At 38.8% G+C, this 22,316-nt stretch overlaps 1 protein-coding gene across 1 annotated transcript; it reads right to left on the bottom strand.

The window, feature by feature from the left end:
- Window positions 1-504: 504 nt before the first annotated feature.
- tsr1 (TSR1 ribosome maturation factor) lies at window positions 505-19,602 on the bottom strand. Its single transcript, XM_038303400.1, has 15 exons — window positions 19,445-19,602; window positions 18,416-18,519; window positions 18,110-18,338; window positions 15,055-15,189; window positions 14,493-14,935; window positions 11,923-12,067; window positions 11,426-11,604; window positions 7,821-8,026; window positions 5,962-6,121; window positions 5,769-5,879; window positions 5,543-5,675; window positions 1,239-1,355; window positions 1,007-1,147; window positions 853-927; window positions 505-770 (listed from the first exon to the last, which is right to left on the bottom strand). Exons 1-15 carry the CDS (start codon window positions 19,560-19,562, stop codon window positions 592-594), a joined length of 2,475 nt encoding a protein of 824 aa, XP_038159328.1. The 5' UTR covers window positions 19,563-19,602; the 3' UTR covers window positions 505-591.
- Window positions 19,603-22,316: the final 2,714 nt, after the last annotated feature.

Raw genomic sequence — 22,316 nt, 5'->3', positions numbered from 1 at the left:
TTTTTTTGGGAAAAATCCATTGGCCGTGATAAAAGAGATATGAATAAAATCTGACAGCTGCTATTTGTCCAAATTCTGCAACATAATTTACTGATTACAGACAAGAATTTGTACTTTAAGTACAACTTGGGAGTTCTTGTTTCATGATTGCACTTCCTCAAATATCACATCATCTATATAATTATTTTGTCCTTGTTACATTTTAATGCAGCTGCAGGCATTCAGCCACACATGCATGACTTAAGAGTGAACCAAGCTAATGGATGACTAAATGTTTGAATTATTACAAGTTGTTGTGGCAACAGGTCTTGCATTTGTTTAATCATTAAGTACTTATTGCACACCACTCTTTGTTTGGTAGAAAAATTGTTTGACAATCAAGAAAAAGTTGATTCTAAAAATAAAAATTTGATTGATAAATACTTATTCATGACTGCCATCTAGTGGCTTATGTTTATTTAGCAACAAGTTAAAGGATTGAAAGCAAAACAGGAACAAGACAGATACTTTGCAAGATGCTGACTTTATTTAATACTTTTCTTCCACTTTTTAAGCATGTCATAGTCATACACCTCTTTTAAGTAATTTCTTCTATTCCATGTCCAAGTCATCCATTTCAATAGTAATCTCTTTCTTGAACCAAGGTAATTGCGGAGGCACGTATGGGTCATACGTCCAGCGAGGATACACTCTCTTGTACAAATTCATTAGCACGGTGTCTTGGGAGCGAAGCTGACTATCAAACACGCACTTCATGTGACCATGAGTTCCTGAAAGAATTAAAGCAAAGTATTTAGGAGTCACGTTTGGAAGGAGGATTCAGAAAAATTTGGAGCTGGGTAGTTTTCTCACCTAAAGCCTCTTTGATGTGACCTCTCCTGCCCCATTTTGTCCGCAGTTCCACAGGTTTGAACCACATGATGTCCTCTGTTGCAGAAATAATGAAAAAACAATATCAACTTAATGTTTCCGCAGACGGATAAAGAGTTTTAGACCGCCCTCTTACCTCTATTGAAGAACATGTATCGGACAACAGCTGAGCGCCTGTTGATTTTAAATGGGTGTCCACTCAGCACGATCCTCTTCAGGACAACGCGCTGAGGGTCGCAGCTGAGCAGACTCCCTGTAGCCACAAGATCCTGAGCACCTGGAAATGATGGCGAAAAAAAGAACAAGGACTATGAACAATGGAAAAAAAAAAAAACATGCTGAACAGAAACATAAACTGATCTTCTCACCATCGTTCCGTTGTTTGAAAAGCAGCACTCCAGCAGGAGGAAAGGTGATAGGGGCATAAACGGACACCACAGTGGGGGCATCAGGTCGGAGGAAGCGCTCCATCTTATGCTTGTCACCTTAAGTACAGCACATTACCATTATTATTTATTTGCTATTATACTGGCACACTAATTAACAAGAAGTTTTCCAATTTTGTAAAACTTCACCACATACTTTAATGCTTTTCATGTGATAAACCAACCAAAGAGACTTATATTAGGAAAATTATCATTTACTGATAAACTAAGCCAGGCTGAATCCCTTTCACTGGACAAATCAAAGAACATGACCGTCGCAGTGCTGTCTGCCTTGTCTACATGTCAGTGGGTTTGTTGAAGCAGGTGTATAATAGAATCTTATCTGTTTTCTCATGTTGACCAACAGGAGTTTTTATATGACCTTCATGATGCAGGATATCAAGGCAACGGGTCTAAGGTAAGGCTGTGGTCTGATCTTTTCTTTGGCATAAGGTCTTTCACATCACTGGAACTCTCCTGGGTCAGGCTTAGGTTGAAAAGGTGCTGTAGAAATTAGGGATGGAACGGTTTATGAAAACCGTCCGAACCGTTCGGTTCGACTGTCTTGGTTCGATTCGCGTGTGTTGCGTTCGGTTCATGCGCTGCTCCTTTTTCTCATAGGTGAAGCGTTTACACTCCAGAGCAGAAGGCGGCGGTACTGCGACCAAAGCCACCAGTAGTAAACAAGAAGAAGAAGCGAAGCAGCGTAGCCGGGTGTAGCAGGAAAAATCAGTTGTTGTGGAGAATTGTGAGTGACCTACGAAGACGGCGGAAAGAAAGTTGTGGATAAAAGTGCAACAGTATGCAAGCATTGTGCAACACGTGTTGTACTATACAAGACATAATAGATTTTCCTAACAATCAACACATACCGAACAGAACCAAAAACCGTGACCACGAAACCGTGAACCGAACCGTGGATTTTGGAAACCCTTCCACCCCTAGTAGAAATCCACAGAGCTGCTCTGCACAGGCCATCAGGACCTGGTGTCTTATTACGATTCAGTCTCTAATTCGCTTGACTTCTAGAGACAGACCGGTGGAAGACTGAGGGAGCAACACCATCTTTTGATTGGGGTGAGAACAAAGCAGAAGGGTCCATGACAGAGGTGGAAGATAAAATATATGAGGTATGAGAGCGAAACCTTTGGGTAAAAGGAAGGCAGGCTGTTCTTTTCACTACAGGCAGGAGAGAAGGATGTTTAACTTTTTCATGAACCGAACCACTTCAAGAATGTGTTTAGTTCATTGAAACCATCATGACATCCATCTTTTTAACGTCCCTCCTGCTGGAAGCCTGTGATCTTCTTCCTCCCTGACCCCAGATCTTTGACATTTTTCTGTTAGGGCTTTTTTTCTAGCTTCTTATCTTGGCTTTAATTGGATTCCCTGCAGATCATTGCTGATTCAGAGTTTATTATATGGGTATCATATCAGTATCAGCCAATATGTGCACTCGGCAACCAAGCCTTGAGATCATGTTGCTAAAATTTCTATATTTTCTGCTTAATTGTTAATGCATTTCCTTGTTTGTTGACATTGAGAACTGTGGAATATTTGCTATTATGGTGTCATTTTCACAATGCAGGAAGAATCAGCCTAAAAATATCGGGAGCATATCAAGAATCAGTTAGACTGCCATCCTTAAAGCTGATCAGTATTAAAAAACCCTGCATCTTATGATCTCTACTCTTTAGTGAAAGTTGCCTTTTATAAAAAGCCTTATATTCCAAGCACAGAAAAAAACAAGAACATGATTTGATTTCCCAACAGGAGGTCTTTTAGTATGTACTTGTCCTTGACGAGTCCAAAGTTTGTTTTTCTCTGGTACAGCAGTTCACAAATGGTTGAAAGGTTGGCAGAGTAGCAGAAAATGTGATTAAAAACACCAGTTTTTGTAGATAAAGAGGTGTCTAGATTAGCAACAATGGAATTGATGACATTACATGCAGAAAGTTGGAATGTAAACAATTGCCAAAACAACACGGGTAAACTTTCTGGGTAAATAATTTGGTTGAAAACTGCCAATAGTTCAATATCTGGATTGCAGAGACCAAATTTCAGTTACATGTCCATCTGTTGCTCCAAAGTACTGCCAAAACACATTCCTTGAGTTTTCCAGCTTTCTTTAAATCTCCATCTGATTGTGTGGTCCAAAGGCCCTGGAAAGAGTTACTGGAGTCGAGGATATGATCTAGTCGCCATATTTCAGAAAAACACATAATGCTGCATTTTCAATATTCTGGCGACGCCCCTGCAAGGATTTGGAGTTCTCATTTTTCCCCCCAAATATCTTCACATGGCCTATAATGATGGAAAACTTGTCCTCTCCTTTTCTTGCTCCTGCTACTGTATGCATCCCCATTACCTCCTTTTCAACTTAGCTGGGAATTGCTGAGTTACTATTATTTTAGCTATTAAGATGTTAATGAGGTGCTCCAAGGTGTAAGAACAACTTTCTATGGTTGGTATAGGTAAGCATCACAATAAATGTCAAAAATAAAAATAAAAAACAATCAACTGCACAGGATCAAAGACCAAAGGTAAAAACATAAACACAAATAGACACTACAAATAGAGGAACTACTGTTTTTTTAAAAGGGCATATTACAATTCAGGTTAGCAGAGTTCAATTCTCACAGTTCTAGAAAAAATAAATAAATAAATAAAATTAATTAATAATAATAATAATAATAATAATAATAATAATAATAATAATAATATTAATAATAATATTAATATTAATAATAATAATTATATATATATACACTATATTGCCAAAAGTATTTGCTCACCTGCCTTGACTCACATATGAGCTTAAGTGACATCCCGTTCCTAATCCATAGGGTTCAATATGACGTCGGTCCACCCTTTGCAGCTAGAACAGCTTCAACTCTTCTGGGAAGGCTGTCCACAAGGTTTAGGAGTGTGTTTATGGGAATTTTTGACCATTCTTCCAGAAGCGCATTTGTGAGGTCGCACACTGATGTTGGACGAGAAGGCCTGGCTCTCAGTCTCCGCTCTAATTCATCCCAAAGGTGTTCTATCGGGTTGAGGTCAGGACTCTGTGCAGGCCAGTCAAGTTCATCCACACCAGACTCTGTCATCCATGTCTTTATGGACCTTGCTTTGTGCACTGGTGCACAGTCATGTTGGAAGAGGAAGGGGCCAGCTCCAAACTGTTCCCACAAAGTTGGGAGCATGGAATTGTCCAAAATGTCTTGGTATGCTGAAGCATTCAGAGTTCCTTTCACTGGAACTAAGGGGCCAAGCCCAGCTCCTGAAAAACAACCCCACACCATAATCCCCCCTCCACCAAACTTTACACTTGGCACAATGCAGTCAGACAAGTACCGTTCTCCTGGCAACCGCCAAACCCAGACCCGTCCATCAGATTGCCAGATGGAGAAGCGCGATTCGTCACTCCAGAGAACGCGTCTCCACTGCTCTAGAGTCCAGTGGCGGCGTGCTTTACACCACCGCATCCGACGCTTTGCATTGCACTTGGTGATGTATGGCTTGGATGCAGCTGCTCGACCATGGAAACCCATTCCATGAAGCTCTCTGCGCACTGTTCTTGAGCTAATCTGAAGGCCACATGAAGTTTGGAGGTCTGTAGTGATTGACTCTGCAGAAAGTTGGCGACCTCTTCGCACTATGCGCTTCAGCATCCGCAGACCCCGCTCCGTCAGTTTACGTGGCCTACCACTTCGTGGCTGAGTTGCTGTCGTTCCCAAACACTTCCATTTTCTTATAATACAGCTGACAGTTGACTGTGGAATATTTAGGAGCGAGGAAATTTCACGACTGGATTTGTTGCACAGGTGGCATCCTATCACAGTTCCACGCTGGAATTCACTGAGCTCCTGAGAGCGACCCATTCTTTCACAAATGTTTGTAAAAACAGTCTGCATGCCTAGGTGCTTGAATTTATACACCTGTGGCCATGGAAGTGATTGGAACACCTGATTCCAATAATTTGGATGGGTGAGCAAATACTTTTGGCAATATAGTGTATATATATATATATACATACATACATACATACATATATACACACACAAGAAAAATAGTCTCGTTTTTTTACAAAGGGAATCTGTAAATCACTGTAAAGACTTGCAAGTCTGCCTGGTTGCACACAGAAACACAGCAAAAGAGGAAAAAAAAGTATGGACTTTTCTTACATTTAATAATTATTGTTTTCCTATTTTTAAAGGTGCTGTACTTCTGAATAATAAATCGTTTACCTGTAGTGTGCTGAGAGAATATAGGGCAAGCACGAAACCTTCTAAATCCACAGTGAAACACAAGTTCCTCCTTGGATTTGATAGGCTCTGTGTTGCTGGGGTGTCTGTGCACCAAAAGGTGCATCACTGACATCTGTTCAAAACAGGAAAAAAAAAAAAAAATGATTCAAAAACTGAGCATGCTTTGCAGTCAATGACTAGAACTTAGATGTTAGGAAGCCAATACCTTTTGCTCGTGGGGCAACAGAGACACCAGCACCAGGGGCTTTCCAGACTGGACGCTATCCATCACAGAGAAAGGAACATCAATGATGTGCAGTGTTACATACCAGCCATCCTAAAATGAAGAGTAAGTTGCAAAAGGTCATTTCAAACAAATACATTTTTTCCCAGTTAAAGACAACTGCTGTGTTTTATACCATGGCTCCATTCTCATCAGCTGCAGCTTCTGCCAATATTCTACGGCGAGTGCGTTCAAAGCTCTGGAACTGGAATATGCGTGAATAATCAAGAGGCAAGTTCTCCATGGGGTCCCAAGGTGAGGAGCGGAAACTTTTTAGGCCCCTGTAGCGCTGGAATCTTAGTGATGATTGAAAAAAAAAAAGAAACAGTAAATGCACAGGTCAACAAAGTTCTCAACTGTGTTTTTGACAGCCAACTTAGATTTAGTCTTAGTCTTCAGGACAAAAAAATATTATTAGTCTTTTAGTCATTTTACTCATTACGATATCTAATTTTTAGTTTTAATTGACTAAAACTTAAAGAGGTATTAGTTTAGGTTTAGTCAGTATTATGTTGCAAAAAAAAAGTTAACCTTTACAATTTCGAATAACCTGATTCTTTACCAGACTGACAGCTCTAGCCTAGATACTACAATAATAGCGTATAGAATGCTGCTGTGCAGTTCATCATTACTGTTGGGCAGAAAACTTTGATTTAAAGAAGTCAACTAAACTTTTTTTATGAATTAATGCCCTACTTTATAAAAAAAAAGTGTCACAGAAAAGTTTTGAAAATAGCAGATCTAGTTCAGCACATCATATTGGTTGATATAGCAGACAGACAAGATAACAAAATGTACAATAAAGGAATGATTTTAAACATACAAGGTTTCCATCGTAAAACACTTCATCTTCTATGAATTATGCATTACACACAGATCAATAAAATCTTAATTGCTCCGAAAAAGCAAAGAACAAAAGCATTCTTCTTTCTACTTTGACAATTTTGCCTTTTTTTCTGAGAATTTGCCCCTTAGTTACTACTGCTCAGGGGTCAAAGTAGATTTAAATTCACAGGGTTTTAATATAAAAAAAATGAAATTAATATGCTACTAAAATGTTGAAATATTTAAAGGAGACAGAGAAAATGTTTTAATGACAATACATGGAAACATTTACATCATATTTCCTTTTGGTAGAAATTAAAGAATGTTTAGTATCACCTATTGTGAAGTGGAAGAAATAAAATCCTGATAGTCAGACAAAGGTATTTTTAACACTTGGCAGAGGATGATCAGCCACATAGTTTATTAAGTAGCGAGAGCAGGAAGAGTCATACTGCTGAGAGTGAACCATAAAGTTTAGTGTGAAGTGCAGAGTCGGAGCTTCGCGCGCAAAGACTAATTTCTGCACAAGACTCTGCCGCTGCTGCCACGATCCATCTGTGCTTCTGCAGCATGTGCAACGCTGGGCAGCAGATGGGTGGCAGGATCAAACAGGACGCAGCAGCACAGCTGATACTGCTTAGCTGAATGCACCACAATGATGCAGTTTAAACATCTGACCGACGACCCGCTGATTTTCATTTAGTCTCGTCAACTGAAACTCAAACCTACGACTAGTCATGTTTTAGTCATCAAAGATCCGTGTTTAGCTCATCAGTTTTTGTTATCGTTATGAAAAAAAGGAGTGTCAATGAAATGATTTCGTCTTCACATCATTGGTTGCGAATAATCCTTGTTTTCTAGGAGAAAAACCCACAATGGACACAGGAATAACTTTAATCTGACAAAATACATAAAAATTCTATGAAAATTAACAAAAAGTCAAACATTGCCTTACAGTTATCCTTCAGCAGAACGATTAAAAAAAATCTAAACCCATGAAACAGGTCTGGACAAATGGTTGGTACTTCTAATAAAAACTGAAATTAATGTGACCTAAGGGACATGTTCAATCAAGATGTGTCCACTAATTATTAAAGATGTAAATAAAAGATCATTTTCTTGCAATTTTTCATAATAAAGTATATACTTCCTACTAGAAAGCCCACTAACCTGATCCTAGCTGCAGCATCTAGGGGCGTGTCCACCTCATCAGGAAACATCTCATGGGATCGAGCCTCCCGGTAGCGTTTCAAACCTTCTTGTTCAGCTTCTTCATCCATGTTGTCGTCATACCGCTGATCTGCTCCACCTTTCTCTGTGGAGCACAACTCCTCTTCTTCCTCTTCATCTTCTGAAGCAACCTGGGAACCAGCCTCCTGGATGGACACAGCCCATAAGATTTAAGAGCCAAAGAAGAGTCGAATAAAGAAAACAGCTGGTTCAAAAAATTTTCTTTAGTTTTAGATTTTTTATTTTTTTTTAAACACAAAGAAAAAAAAAATAGCATTTAGTTGAAGGTTTTTTTTTTTATATAATTTAGATCAGAAGCAGGTAGAGTTGCTTTCCAGTTAAAATGTATTGAAGCTCGTTTCAACATGGTAATGCCTCCTAAACTGTAGCTTTAATATTTGCCAGGCAAGCATTCAGTGGGCATAAGTGCATTCAGACAGATTCTAAGTATTGAAAATAGAATCGTTTAATAGTCAACTGAGAGGTAATAAACTGTGTTCATCAACTCATATTAAAGCAGCAGCACTTCCTGGAAAACGTTCATTGATTTTGTTGAAGATCCTTAACCGATGAAGTCAGCATGAATGTCATATCGTCTTATATTTCCTGACATTACTGCTCTTGTGTGTTTCAGCCTTTTTCGGGGTACTTTTGTTTATTTTCATTATTTCATGTTTGCATCTGTTTTTGCAAACATTATGGAGTAAGTAATGTCTCCAACTTATATCTGATGGAAATCTTGCTTTGCATACATTTAAATGGAGGATGCAAAGTACTGGACGGGGCCTGACATCCCCCCTTATCACAACATCTACTGATTTAACTTCCTGTTACAAAACACATATAGGAGGAATGAGTCATCAAAGGAGCCATGATGTGTAGTAGTCGCTCTGATGGCAAATTACATAAGAATTCAGACAAATGAGCGGAAAAAAAGCAAAAAAACAACACCGAATGGGGTAGATCCACAACGTTTCCAACATCCTTGCTGCAGTAATAATAATCACTATCATTTGAAGTGCCCCTTCGCCTATTGTTACCCTCTACCACATACGTATTTCTGCCTGCTAACCTCAACATCAAATGGACGTTATTAACAATTAGGCATCGTAATGAGTCCGTTTCATAAGGTCAGTTTCCCCAACTCCTTTTCAAGCACCTCTAGAAACAAATAAATGTTCAACCCCTCCCTTCGTCGAGACAGGAAGTTCTGTTCACAAGACAGGAAGACAGGAGGCTTCTCTCGGGACTCTGGCTCTAAACACTATTGTTGTGGTGTGGTTAGTCGCCTGGCACTGCAGGCTAGAGACAGACACAGAAAACAAACAGTGCCTCTCAGCAGAGAGGTGCACCATGCGTGGGTCACGTATGCACCACTCCGGGCCTGGAAGCATGGCTGCAGCACAGATCACTGACCTGATCACTATGAAAATGACTGTGGTGTCTGTATCGCCTTTGAAGGGTTTTCATAAACAAGGAAATTTTGGACCTTTTGTCAATTAAACAAACTTCTGTAGTGTTCAACTTGTGTGCCTGTTTGCAAGAGTAGTAAAAACCTCTGGCTTGTCATCCATAGCAAAGTTTGCTTTGACCTCGGGATTCCATCTTAGCACTAGATTTATGTATGAATCTTATCTCTACAGCTCCCTCAAATAAAGGCAACTTCAACTCTTAACAAGCTTCAAAAAAGATTTGATCCAGTTTGAAAGGGATTCACTGGAATCTATTAAACTGAACACTCTGTAGAGAATAATTGCTTGGAGATAAAAAGATACATCGGTTTGGTTTAAAAATGTTTAACAAATAGAAATCCCAAAGGTCTGGCATGCATTTGTATTTTTAGAAAGCAGAACAAATAGTTGTCCTGTTGAAAGGTGAGCTTCTGCAGCTCACCCACATACACACTCAGCCTTTTGGTTGCTTGATTGATGCTATGATTACACAACCTGACTGTTAAGGCGGACAACCGTGTTTTTATATGTTTGCAGTTGTGACGTTCTTTTTGTGAGGAATGGATTAAACATTGGTCCTTTGGTTGTTTAAGGCTTGAGACATTGGGTTAAACCCAACAGCGCTTTATTTTTCTCCACAACTCTGTCTCTGGTCTGTCTACTGTGTGCCTTGCTCTTTAAGATGCTGATTCACTATAACTATAATGTTCTATAAACTTTTATATACCAGCTGTTAGAGCTGGACCATAATTCAATATCAATTTATATTGCAATATAACTATTAAATGCACATATGACATCTGAACACATTTAGTGTATTTCTACATAGGGTGCAGTCTGTGGTTTCAGAGTTTGTTACCAACCAGATGCAGCCAATTCAACCCAAACAGAAAGAGCTGCAGCACATTTTGCTACATGAACAGTGATGCACACAGACAGGGAGCCTGGGCTCTGCAGCTGTAGGCTGTGCAGCTGATGCTCCGACACGGTAAGTTTTAGCTACAAAATTAGCACCCATGACAACATAACCAAAGCAGAAAGAAGCCACCTCCACAAATGTCTCCAACTTTAATGTCTGATTAATGAGTAACAGATTGTTGCTTGCAGACCATGTAGAAAGCATGTTGCTCTTAAAGCAACAGGTGGCCATGCAGCTTTCATTTGCAGTCAGGGTAGAAAGGCGGAGCGTAGTCTTAACAAAAAAAGAGGAAAGTGCAAGCTTGTGGCCACCAATACTGAGCCATCCTGTGCCATTATGGGCAGTTTGAATCGATTAATTTTGTTCTGACGGAGCTGACCCTTGCTGAGATAAAGGTTTGGCTCAAATGTTACCAGAGCCTTAACGCTCACTGCACAGGTTAAAAAAAGTAAAAATAAATAGAGGTGAGTATTGGCATGAGTGTTGCGATTCGATACGTGTCGCGATACTTGGGTCACGATACTATATTATCACGATATTGCAGTATCACTATATATTGCCATATTTTCCCCAGCTATCAAAATCAAATGATGAGATAAAACAGCAAGTGCTGTATATTTTCATCAGAAAATATTGATTAGGTATTATTATCCATGTTTTTTGGGGTTTTCTTACACTGTGACTGCCTCAAATACATGGATGGAATTTGTTTTGTTTTTAATAAAAGTGAAAACTTCAAAATAAACCAAGCTTTTGCTTTTTTTTTATTACTTCTTTTGTTAATTTAGTCTAGTTATATGTATATATAATCTTTGAGGCTCCAGTGTTTCTCTTCTTGAACATATTAAAAGTTAATCAAACAAAAATAAAGAAGGCGGTGACAGAAAATGAAAAAGAGAAATAAAAGGAGGGAGATAGCCCTCTGGTTAAAGGTGTATCTTATCTGTTGAGCTTATAGCTTCTGTACATTTTAAAAGAACATATGCTTCTACTTTACAACATTATCCTTTTTTGGCTTTTAAGGAAATACTGATAGTAGGCATAGTTGACCCGTAGCCCATGAGTTTGATCTGTGAACTAGATCATCATGCCACTAAAAGTTATATTAAGGAATTTATTAGAAGATCTAAAATGACACCTTTAGATCTTCTGTCGTATTTGTCATAAACTCTTACCTGAGAGTCATTCTCTTCATCCTCTCCATCCATAGTTTCATCCATTATGTCATCATCATCATCACTGCTTTCTTCATCTGTCTCCCCATTCTCCTCCTCATCTTCATCGACGATCCAGGTGGCTTGGTAGTCAGATGTTCCCTTAGGAACTTTCATTAAACGCTTGTTCTTTCTGGCCTCTAAACAAAGAAAAAATATTATCTACACATGATATTAAATATAAACTTTTTTTATTGTAGTCAACACATGTTTTGATTAGTTACAAGCTGATGCACATTTATTTCACTGTGCGTCAGGGATAGTTCAGAATGTATATCTTTAGAATCAGTTTAAAGTGACTTAATGTATTTATAGCAATGATTCATTTTATATAAAAAGCTCTGAACTGATTCCAGAAACTTTACATCATAAAGATTTGTTAATAATTAAATCTAATGTGATATCAGAGTGGTTTGACCTCATATGAATATCTCAGTGTATTGCTCTAGTTTCCTCACCTTCAGCTTCCAGCAAGTCTTGTTCTGTCGGCCAGGTCTGCTCTCCCTCCATAGGATCCACCTCAGCCTCTGCTTGCAGACTCTCCCGGCTGGACGGGTCTGCTTTCATCAACACCCGCACTGGTGCCTCCTTCTCATCTCCATCCTTTAGCGAACATACAAAGAAATAATAAGACATCATGGACCTCATGCAATAAAAGAAGTCTAACATTTGCTTGTAATGTTTTATGCAGAGTGTAGCTCTCATCCTGTAGAAATTAAAGAAGTTCATTAAGGTAAACAACAAGTGGCCGGCTGTGTGGAACATGACTTCTAAAATATTTTTTTTTTTTTATCACAGACAAGCTTTCAGTTTTGTAAATGTAAAAATCAATCTTGTTTTTTCAGCACTAGAGAAAAATTGTTGCCTCAGTCTCTTTTTCTAAAAAAGAATCATGAGAATCTCATATCTGATCATACCTCCAAGATTTTGCAGCATGAAAGAAATATTTTTAAATCAAGGCACATTTATCACATATGAATCCGATTTAGGATACCGTATTTTCACGACCATAAGGCGCACCGGACTAAAAGGCGCACTCTCAGTTATGTGTCCCATTTCTGTATTTAACACACACATAAGGCGCACCGGACTATAGGGCGCGTTTTTTATATACTGGTACATGTCCTCTACTACCTTTAAATACCTCTACTGCGTATTTAAAAATACAGCGGGGGCAAAACTGAGTATGACTGTGCTTTATTCATGTATTTATTACAAAGTATTAATCAAACCTGGCAGCTGGCCATGAGACAGAGACATCGCAGATGACACAGCGCTGTGGTCACTCCTAAATTAACTTAAAATCCTGAAACCTGCTGACGGAATATGTTCGCTTTTATTGCCGGTATCCTGGTGCCTGCAGCTAAAATTATTTAGATGAAAAACACCTGCCAGCAGCCGCGGTGAACCCCAGGCTGCCCAGCCTACAGGCTGCTGATGAAGAGATTTCTGCTGTCAGCGCACCGCTGGTATGTGGGGGTCTGAGCGCCTCCGACAGAAATAGATAATCTGGATGAACTGACTGCAATTATTAAGTTTTCAGGTGGACTTTCTCACTTAAAAACATATTAAAACTACTTTATTCCCACTGATCACAGCAAATATAGCTGCAAGATTTAGATTATTTAGATGAAAAAACACCTGCCAGCCACCGCGATGAAGAGGAGGAGACGCGCCGGGGATGCTGTTGAATTAAGTTTTCAGGGAGAAAAATACAGCGGGAGCAAAACTGAGTATGATTGTGCTTTATTCATGTATTTATTACAAAGTATTAATCAAACCCATCAAAGTCATCATCCTCTGTTTCTGAATAAAACAGCTGCGCTAAATCAGACATGCCAGTTTCCCCTTCTTCGCTGTCAGTCACTTTCCGTGCAGCGCAGCTCCTCAGAAATAATGCCGGCTTTTGCGAAAGCTTGAACAACAGAGCCAGCAGACACGTTAGTCCAAGCATCTACAATCCATCCGCAAACTGTGGCGTAATCTGCCCGGCGCTGCCTTCTTATCCTGAAACTTTGGTCTCCGTCGGTCATCCATCGCTCCCACGCCGCTCGCAGCCTTACTTCGAACGGCTGCTTCACACCGATGTCGAGCGGTCGAAGCTCCTTTGTCAGACCCCCGGGATAACGGCGAGCACAGCGTTCATTTGATTCACCTTTTTTTCCACATCGGCTGTGAGATGGGCACGCAGCGATGGTGATGCGTGGAAAAAACCACCTAGTCTTCTCACATACACCTGCCTCAGCCACGCATCCATCCAGCCTTTTCCATTTGCGTTAATATCATATGTCATCAGAGCGCTGTCTGTCTCGCTGGCAGCTCCCAGATCAGCTTCTCTGATTGGTTGATGCGGCGCGTCCAGCAGCAAAACTTCAATTTTTCCATCTCGAGCAGCAGAAGCGCGGCGCTTCAGATGCTTAAACGCTCCCGACGTGCTGCACCAAAATGCGCTGCGGGACCTTTTGCTGCACCTATATGCGCGTCAACCATTGACTTTGCATGTAAACTCGCTGCTTCTGCTGCACCTGCTGGGTCCGGTTCACACCGATGTCGAGCAGCGTTAATTTGTTTCCCCATGTTTTTCACATCAGCTGTGAGATGGGCACGCATGGAGTTACATATTAACAGCGATGGTGAGGGGTGGAAAAAAAAACACCTGGTCTCGTTACATTCAGCCACTCTTTCATCATCTCCTCAATGAGGTGGTCTCAAAAGTCGCAGTTACAACACACATAAGGCGCACCGCACCATAGGGCGCACCGCACATTTTGAGGGAAAAAAAAGACGTTTAAGTGCGCCTTATAGTCGTGAAAATACGGTAATAAAAAAAAAAACATATTGATAGAACAGAAAATGACAGTTTGTGTTTTACTTTGTGTTGCCTCCAGCACTACAATCACACTATGCCTGCCACATTTATCTAAAAGGATTTTAAACCCTTAATATTCATGCAATTATTTTAGGTAAATCAAGACATCTGGTTTAGAATTTAGATAACCTTTTAAGTTCAGGTCAAAGAAAGACCTACCTGCATCTCAACATCTCTTCCTTTTCCAGGTTTTGTTTGTCTTGTAAGGTTCAGAGGCAGAGGGTCTGATGGAGCATCAATCTGACTGAGCTGAAAGTCTCCATGGCCGCTGATGTGCACCAGTCTGTCAGCATGGAGAGCACGACCTCGGACATACCCAGATACACAGAGGGTCCCCAGATCAGTCGGCCCACTCCCCTCCACGGGGCTGTTTGGTGTGAAAGTGACGTGCTGAGCCAATAGATGGGAACGTCTGGAACGGAAACCCAGCTTTCTTTGTCTCTGACTTCCTAGGTGTCGTAGGAGAAGAGTGGCGTCTTGATCCGAGTCGAGTGGAAAGAGTCGCGTATCTGGGAACCGGATTTCTGTGATCTTTGACAGAGCTTTCCTGAAGTCAACTTTCTTCTTCACGGAAACATCAGACAAACCTTGACACACCAGAGCTATACAGGGCAGATTTAAGAGCGATATCAAGCTTAGAAAACATCGAAAGAAAAGACATGCATAAAATGAAAAAAAAAAATGTTGAATCTGCCTGATAATGTCATAAATGTGAACTGACCATGGCTTGGAAGTCCCTGAGCAAAGAGGCAGGAGAGACAGTGATCTCCATAATTGTCCCAACCTTCAGTTGAATCAAGGACAAACACAAGGCTGTCTGCAACCTTTGCCACATCCAGCAGGGAGTGCATGTCAGCTGTCCAAAAAAACAAGAACAACACCTTGAGAAATTAGTAAAAAGCTGAGCTTAAAAATAAATAAATATTCTAAGTTTAAATTATCAAGCAGATTTCAAATTAACATTTAGGGTTATGATCTCCTTTTTAACTTTAATAGCTTATTTGCACAGCGTGTATTGTATTATACAGATGTTATTTCATCAGGAAACCAAAATAATAACCATTTAAAAAGAAATACAAGAGACGCATGACTCAATTTGGCAAAAATTGAAATGACCTAACTATCTATTGACTCAGCATTGATTATTGATGGCATGCCAAACCCAAAAGCTATGACAAATAAGACCAGATTTTGTTTAAAACAGCATAGACTTGGAGACACCTTTTTAATTAAAGAAATTACCTAATTATCAAAAAAATATATCAGGACAAGGGGGTTACTGTTAAATGTACAAACATCTGGCTCTTTTTCCAAAAATATCTCAAGTTAAAATTTCTCTCTTTTTGCTATTCCAACAAAGTGAAAAAAAAATCTATAAAAATTCTGAATGTTTGATATCAGCATGGTATACGGCAACGCAGAGGCTGGTCAAAAACCATTCAGGTGTGACCATTGATTAATTTTTGCTGGAGAAGGGCTTCTTCTAAAACCTGCAGGACAGTAGAACTAATATACATGTTTAACATCACATTAGTTGGGTAGTGCTTTGGTGGCGCAGTGGTTAGCGCAGACGACCAATGTATGCTTAAAGGCAGAATATACTTTTGCCTCCGCACACATCAAATGTTGCTTGGGTCTGGTCATGAACCAGTGTTGCTGGTATGCTTCTGCACCATCGGCCTATAATTTCTAGGGATGCACAGCAGTTTACTGCCAAAGTGCAAAAGGGAGCCTATTCGAGAACCCGCAAGAACTTCGGCGGATGGTCACGAGAACTTGGGCGGTGCCAGCAGGCGTGTTTATTTTCCAAAACAACAATGGCGCGTCCGCAAGAATCACGGTCACAGAGATGGATCTGGAGTTGCTAGACATCGAAGAGGAACAGGTTCTGTTAATGGAGTTGGCAAAAAGACCAATTAAGCTTTCGTAGCTGTCCATTTGAGTTGTTCCTTGGTTCTTAAATATTGCGCATCCTGGCACCAAATCGAAAAGGACCACACAGACAGCCAGAAAGGCATACCAAGGACCAACCACAGCTGCTTTTTGTCTGCGCACTTTAGTTTAAGGTCTGCGGGTTTGTGACCATCTGACGCGTAGTCAGGATTTTTTTTTTTGGTGCACCACAACGGTTGCAGAACCTCTGTGCGGGGGCCATGGTCGCATACAGAGACAGATTTGACGTTTACAGAGGCTATGCGTCAGAAGCATAAATTGGCCTTTAGCCCTCGACGAGGCCAACCCGGATTTGAATCCGGCCTGTGGTTCTTTCCCGCATGTCTCTCCCCCTCTCCTGTCAGCCTACTTTCATTAAAAACGACCCACTAGTTCCGTAAAAACTTAAACTAAACTGCACGCACTTTACTTGACATGCCTCAGAAACATCAAAGATGTTTTTGAGACGTGTCTAACCTGTGTACAAGCATGAAAAATAAAACAAGCCCTTTTTTGATGAAGGCGCTGGAGGCGCATGCAATGTGAGTGTAGCATTGCGCTTTCTGATTGTTTGAATTACCCTAACTCTAAACATAATATTGTACCTGAAAATGATCTCATGTCTTCCTTATGAAATTTCGCATAATCCGGACCAAAACAATGTTGTAACAAAGACAAAAATGTAGTTGCATTCAACCTCAAAATGCAGGAAATAGCGTTTCAGAGTCTAAATTACAAAATTTTCTGGGGGAGGATACCCCTGATCCGCCCCTACGCAGCACAAAGCCTAAAGATAGTGTACATAGTGTTCATAGAGTGTACACCTTGGTGTACACTCTATGAAAAAGAAGAAAGAAAAACTGACTTGGTTAAAAGTCAGGGGTTATTTATGGGTATCCTTCTACCGTCTCAACATACTCTGCTTAAATGGTGGCCCATTCATTATACAGCTGCTGTAAGAAGGTCAAGTTTTTCGGCCACCTTAGAGGCAGTAACAGGGAACTGGTCTTTTTTGATTCATTCTGTAACATAAAAAAGGGCTCCATTAGGAGTGTATTGTGGCATCCAAAGAACTAAATTTTGTTCTCCGCTTACCACACTATGTTCTCCCACTATTTTACAGACTTGTCCAAATGCTGACAGAGTACTGAATTACCAAAACCATGTTCATCTTAAGGAAATAGAACTATTTTCTGCCTGACTGTTATGATTCCTTGACATTTTCATGTTGTTTTTACTTGCATATAACTGCATGAATGTGGGGCATTCAGGCATCTTGAAATTTGTACCCAAGGATGAACAAGAAATGTATCTTTCTGATCTGATACCCCGCCCCCATTATGTCGCACAAAGATACTTAAGGTGTCAGGTATCAGAAGGGTATGAAGGCCTAGTGCCATCATTTGGGCTTTTAAAAACTCTCTTATGGTATACAAGGCTTAAGTGAAGTGTGTAGTAATTAGAAAAATGTGACATCATTCTGACATTTACCAGCACACGATGTAAAATATCTAGTTTCAACCTAAATTTAAAAACATGTCTTTTATATAGGATTAAAAAAATCACCAACTAGCTTAATTTATTCAACTTATCAAAACTGTATTCCTATTTTTTTTTTTTTTTTAGTGGCTCGTTTTTTCGACAGTAGGCTGACAGGAAAGGGGGTATGAGAGAGGGGGACAGGGGGACATAGGGGAAGGGACCAGAGGCCAGATTCAAACCCGGGTCGGCCACGTCAAGGACTAAGGCCTCTGTACATGGGTCCTGCATGCTAGCCACTTTACCATCTGCACGCCCTATATTCTTGATTTAAGAAGCACCATTCTGCACACGACAAGACTTACCTGTGGTCTGGTTTAGAAATGTGAACCTCTGTTTGAAGCGAGGCAGGATCAGTCCAAAACTATCACTGACACCACTGATGCATTTCTCTTGCTGCAACACACCCCCAGCGCCTTCGCTTCTCAGCAGTTTGGTAATCGCTGCAGCATCAGCGTTGGCATGCAGGGACACTACAGCCACTAGATGAGGAGGACCATCCCTGCTGCCGAGTCGTCGCTTTTCTGTCAGAACCTACAGTGAGAAAAAAGAACGTTAACGTTTGCAAAACCAATCAGGAATTTAAGAGCTCCAGGGTGCAAGGATGTTACCTGGTCTTTCTTGGTTCTTCGAAGCTGGTTAGCTTTATGTCTTCTATCCATTTTCTTCAGCTCCTTCCTCTGTTTTTTAGTAAGGGTTGTCACGGATACCCTGCCTAGGAAGAAACACAGTGTAAGGATGTTTAAGGAGCTGAGTGTTTTGCAAGAATACAGTTAACAGAAGGAAGTTTTTACTTTGCACTCATTTATTGTCACTTTGCTTTTTAATGTAAGGCATGAAATATCAAGAGGATTAAAACCTGAGCTATATCATTTTGTTTTTATAATGAAAATACTGAACAATTTCCGATTAATCATTATTCGTGAATATTTTATTATTATTATTAATATAGTAATTTATTATTACTATAATTTATTTTGTTTAATTTTCTGGTCAAATAAAAAAAAAAGAACAGGAGCACAACAGAAGATTAACAATTATGTCCTACATTTGCTGCCGTACAAGGCAGAATGTGGTTCTGACCCTGCATCGGATCCTTCTCATTGGTTTGCCACTATTTGTTTTATCACTCAGTCGTTATAGTAGCATGCCTGATGGATTTATATCCTCAAAATAAAAGGCTTCTTTATCATTCCTCCTCCACCTCCTTGAAGTGTAATGCAAGGATTCAAAAGTCGACATGTCAAACAAATGTCGAACACATTTAATTGGCAGTATTTAAAGAACAACTTCTATATAAATCAACGGATCGTTTAATCTCATTTTGCAGAGTAATTTTAAATAGCACGCCTGTGTCTTGAGAACGATAGGAGCATCGATGCCTGGCTGCAGGACATAAATAGGATCTGAGAATCAGGAAACTTTCCTATCTCATACTTGCTTGGGGATCCGGTGCAGACCTTTGAAAATCCTAAACTCTGACAAAGTTAGTCGAAACAGACCAAACTGAGTCCGTCCCACTGAAAAATTAGATAACATGTCCTGAAGAGCTCCTCATGCTGAAGACACGTGTGAGAATCAAAGCGGCAACCGCTGAGGGACTAAACGGTAACACTTTTTTTCTGCTGAGCGTGGATTACCTTTGTTTTCTCTTTCAATTTCCCCTTTCGTCCTGTGTCTGCCATGTTTATGTCCTTTATTTTTCTGTTTGTAAACGCCGGCTCTGTGGCCTTGTTGTTTCTCCTCATTCGCAGCCATTTTTTTTACCACGTGCAAATGTCAATTATTGCACTTCCTGACTTATGTGACGTTAAAGCAGAGGCGTGTCTTCAGATTTATTTATTTATTTTTCTTCAAAATAAAAGCCGAATAAATATAATTGTTAAACACTTTTGCCCCGTACAATCATGGGGGAAAAAACTACGACTTGAACTTTGACTTTTTTGAATACTTTGGTTATAGAAGCTTCTTATTAAAAAAAATACTTGATAATAATAATACAAAAAAAACAAAAAAAAAAACATTTTTTAAAGAATTAGGATGATGTTGGATTGCTCCATTCTTGGTAATCATGGGATCTACACAGGGCCCTGTTGTAGCTGCTGTACTAATAAAAAACACAACAGCAAAATAAATAAATAAATGTAAAAAGATGTTTTTGCAGTGCAATACTAAATCAACTTGTTATGATGATGTGTGATCACAGAATAGACCATACATGATAAATTCCTTGAACCAATTTTATATTTTGCCTTGACAATTTACTTTAATAATTTATAATAATTTATTTACAATTTACAGTCAGATTTAAGCTTCAGTCATACTGAGATAGAATCACAGTTTTCATCTGCTGGATCAGGAGTACAACCTTGGTTTTGTGGCTCACTTAATACACTAAAAGGATGTTCTCTTAATAATCATGGCCCCACCCTGACCCCCGTGGTAAATCTTCCTATAGAACTGCCCTTCCTGGTAATCGCACCTGGCCAAAGGAAGGGCTCTGTTTGCGAGAAAACATTTTAAAAGGTATCAAGACCACATAACCCTGTTTGTTTGTCTTTTTAGCAGTGGAGAGGAGTTTCTCACCAGAGCTACGTAATAATCCACTAATAAAGAAATCCAAAACAGTTTTTTGTATGTTTGTTTTTTTACAGTAAAAAAAAAGAAAATTTTCAACAGATAAAACTTGCACATTTGTGACACTAGAAACATCTCAACACTCCATCACATAATAATATAAGAATAGCATTGGTATAATAAAATGTTATGCTGATTGTTGTGCTTTTAATTCAAAATGTAGAATCAGTTTTCTGGACTGAACGCATCTGAAGTTACAAAAAACCTATAAGTAATTCAATCAACAGCTGAAAATAGTTTCATTCAAGGTAAAGGAAATGGACTTGTAACAAAGCCATCTATTTAACCTCTCTGGCACAGCTTTTAAAACACTGAATATATATTTTGATTTTGAACATGTTGGTTTGTATTATATAGAATTTAAACTTAAATTTTCATCCACAGTTCCATAAAACTCATATTTTAGTAAAAATATAATCCTTCACTTGCCAGATGTTTCCCAATTTTCATAGTAAACTTGAATAAAAGCATCTTCTGTTGACTCTTATGTGTTACTTCTATATTGCAATCTACTGGTCAATAAATGCCCAAAAATCATGTATATTAGCAACCTTTTAATTTGCCATTCACACATTGGTAAAAATATTGGAAAGATCAACTTACAATTAAGTATACGTAAGGTTACAAAATGAATTGATATATTAATACATTAGTCAAAATGCTAAAGTTTCATTATATTTTGTGAAAAATGTGATCTGTTCATAATACATTACTGGTTATGCACAATGAACTGACAGTTCACTAACATGAGGAATTATGTTCTAGAACAGGATCTTAAATTATCTTTTATATCAGGCCACTGCAACATCATCAAGTCAAAACAGCTTTATAAATTAAACTATTGATTTTATCATTACACATATATATATATATATATATATATATATATATATATGTATATATATATTATGCCTTTTTTTGGCTCTTGAGATTGGGATAAATTGCTTTGTTGAGCAGGATTGGGCCTGTTGACCAAAGTTAAAAGGCACCAAATGTGTCTAAAAATACAAAATGATTTGTTTCAGTTTTTTTGCAGGCTATTTAAATGGGTGAATTTCTACTGAAAATCATTCAATTTAATATGGCTGAAGTGAAAGAAAAATTTTGGGGAGTAGGATTCTTTGTCTACCTTAGTTGTGTTGAAAGATAAATCACAATAACAAGAAAAGGATTATTGTAGGTCAACTGTTTTCATTTTTTTTTCAAACCCTAAACAATTGAAGAATGTATTTAATTAAGTATAAAAGACTTCATTTCTTTATTAGAACTACAGAAAATACATCAATTTGCTAAATTCCAGAATAATCCAGAAGAGTAACCTTTTTTCCAATATCATAAATAGCCTATGTTATTTAAATTTAGAAGTTTAAAAATAGTGGGTTTCTTTCATATAGAATAGCCTTTAAACTGTTTTACTGGGATCAATTATTTTTGGATCGATAACATTCCACAGCTTTTCACAATAGTTTACTCTAACATCAACTTAAAAAAAAAAAAAAAGAACTTTTAACTGCCATCTATAGGATTTTTCCTTTTGTGATGGAGTTGATAATTCAACATTTAGCACAAAAACATGAAAATCCATGGGAAACACAACACTCCCTTAGTGTTATGATAGCGTGACATTCCCATTTTGCTGATAACATGTATGTGTTTGAACAACTAACTCTATGACATTAGGGTAACTAAAAACTGTATCCAATAATTAAACAGATTGCAAATCATACATTATCTTCCTAATGTCTCACATAATCATTTTATTGTCTATTTTTATAGATGCCATACAATGAAGCAGTGCAGATTAGCTATAGTTGTTCCTTCAATTAACTATCTGCTGTGATTTTATCTTCTATGTAAACATCTGGTCTCAAAATA

This window comes from Cyprinodon tularosa, unplaced genomic scaffold (genome assembly GCF_016077235.1).
Source record: "Cyprinodon tularosa strain WSP-4 unplaced genomic scaffold, ASM1607723v1 ctg51, whole genome shotgun sequence".
Taxonomy (NCBI): domain Eukaryota; kingdom Metazoa; phylum Chordata; class Actinopteri; order Cyprinodontiformes; family Cyprinodontidae; genus Cyprinodon; species Cyprinodon tularosa.
Note: the sequence above shows the minus strand (reverse complement) of the source record. Positions and strands in the feature narration are given on the sequence as shown.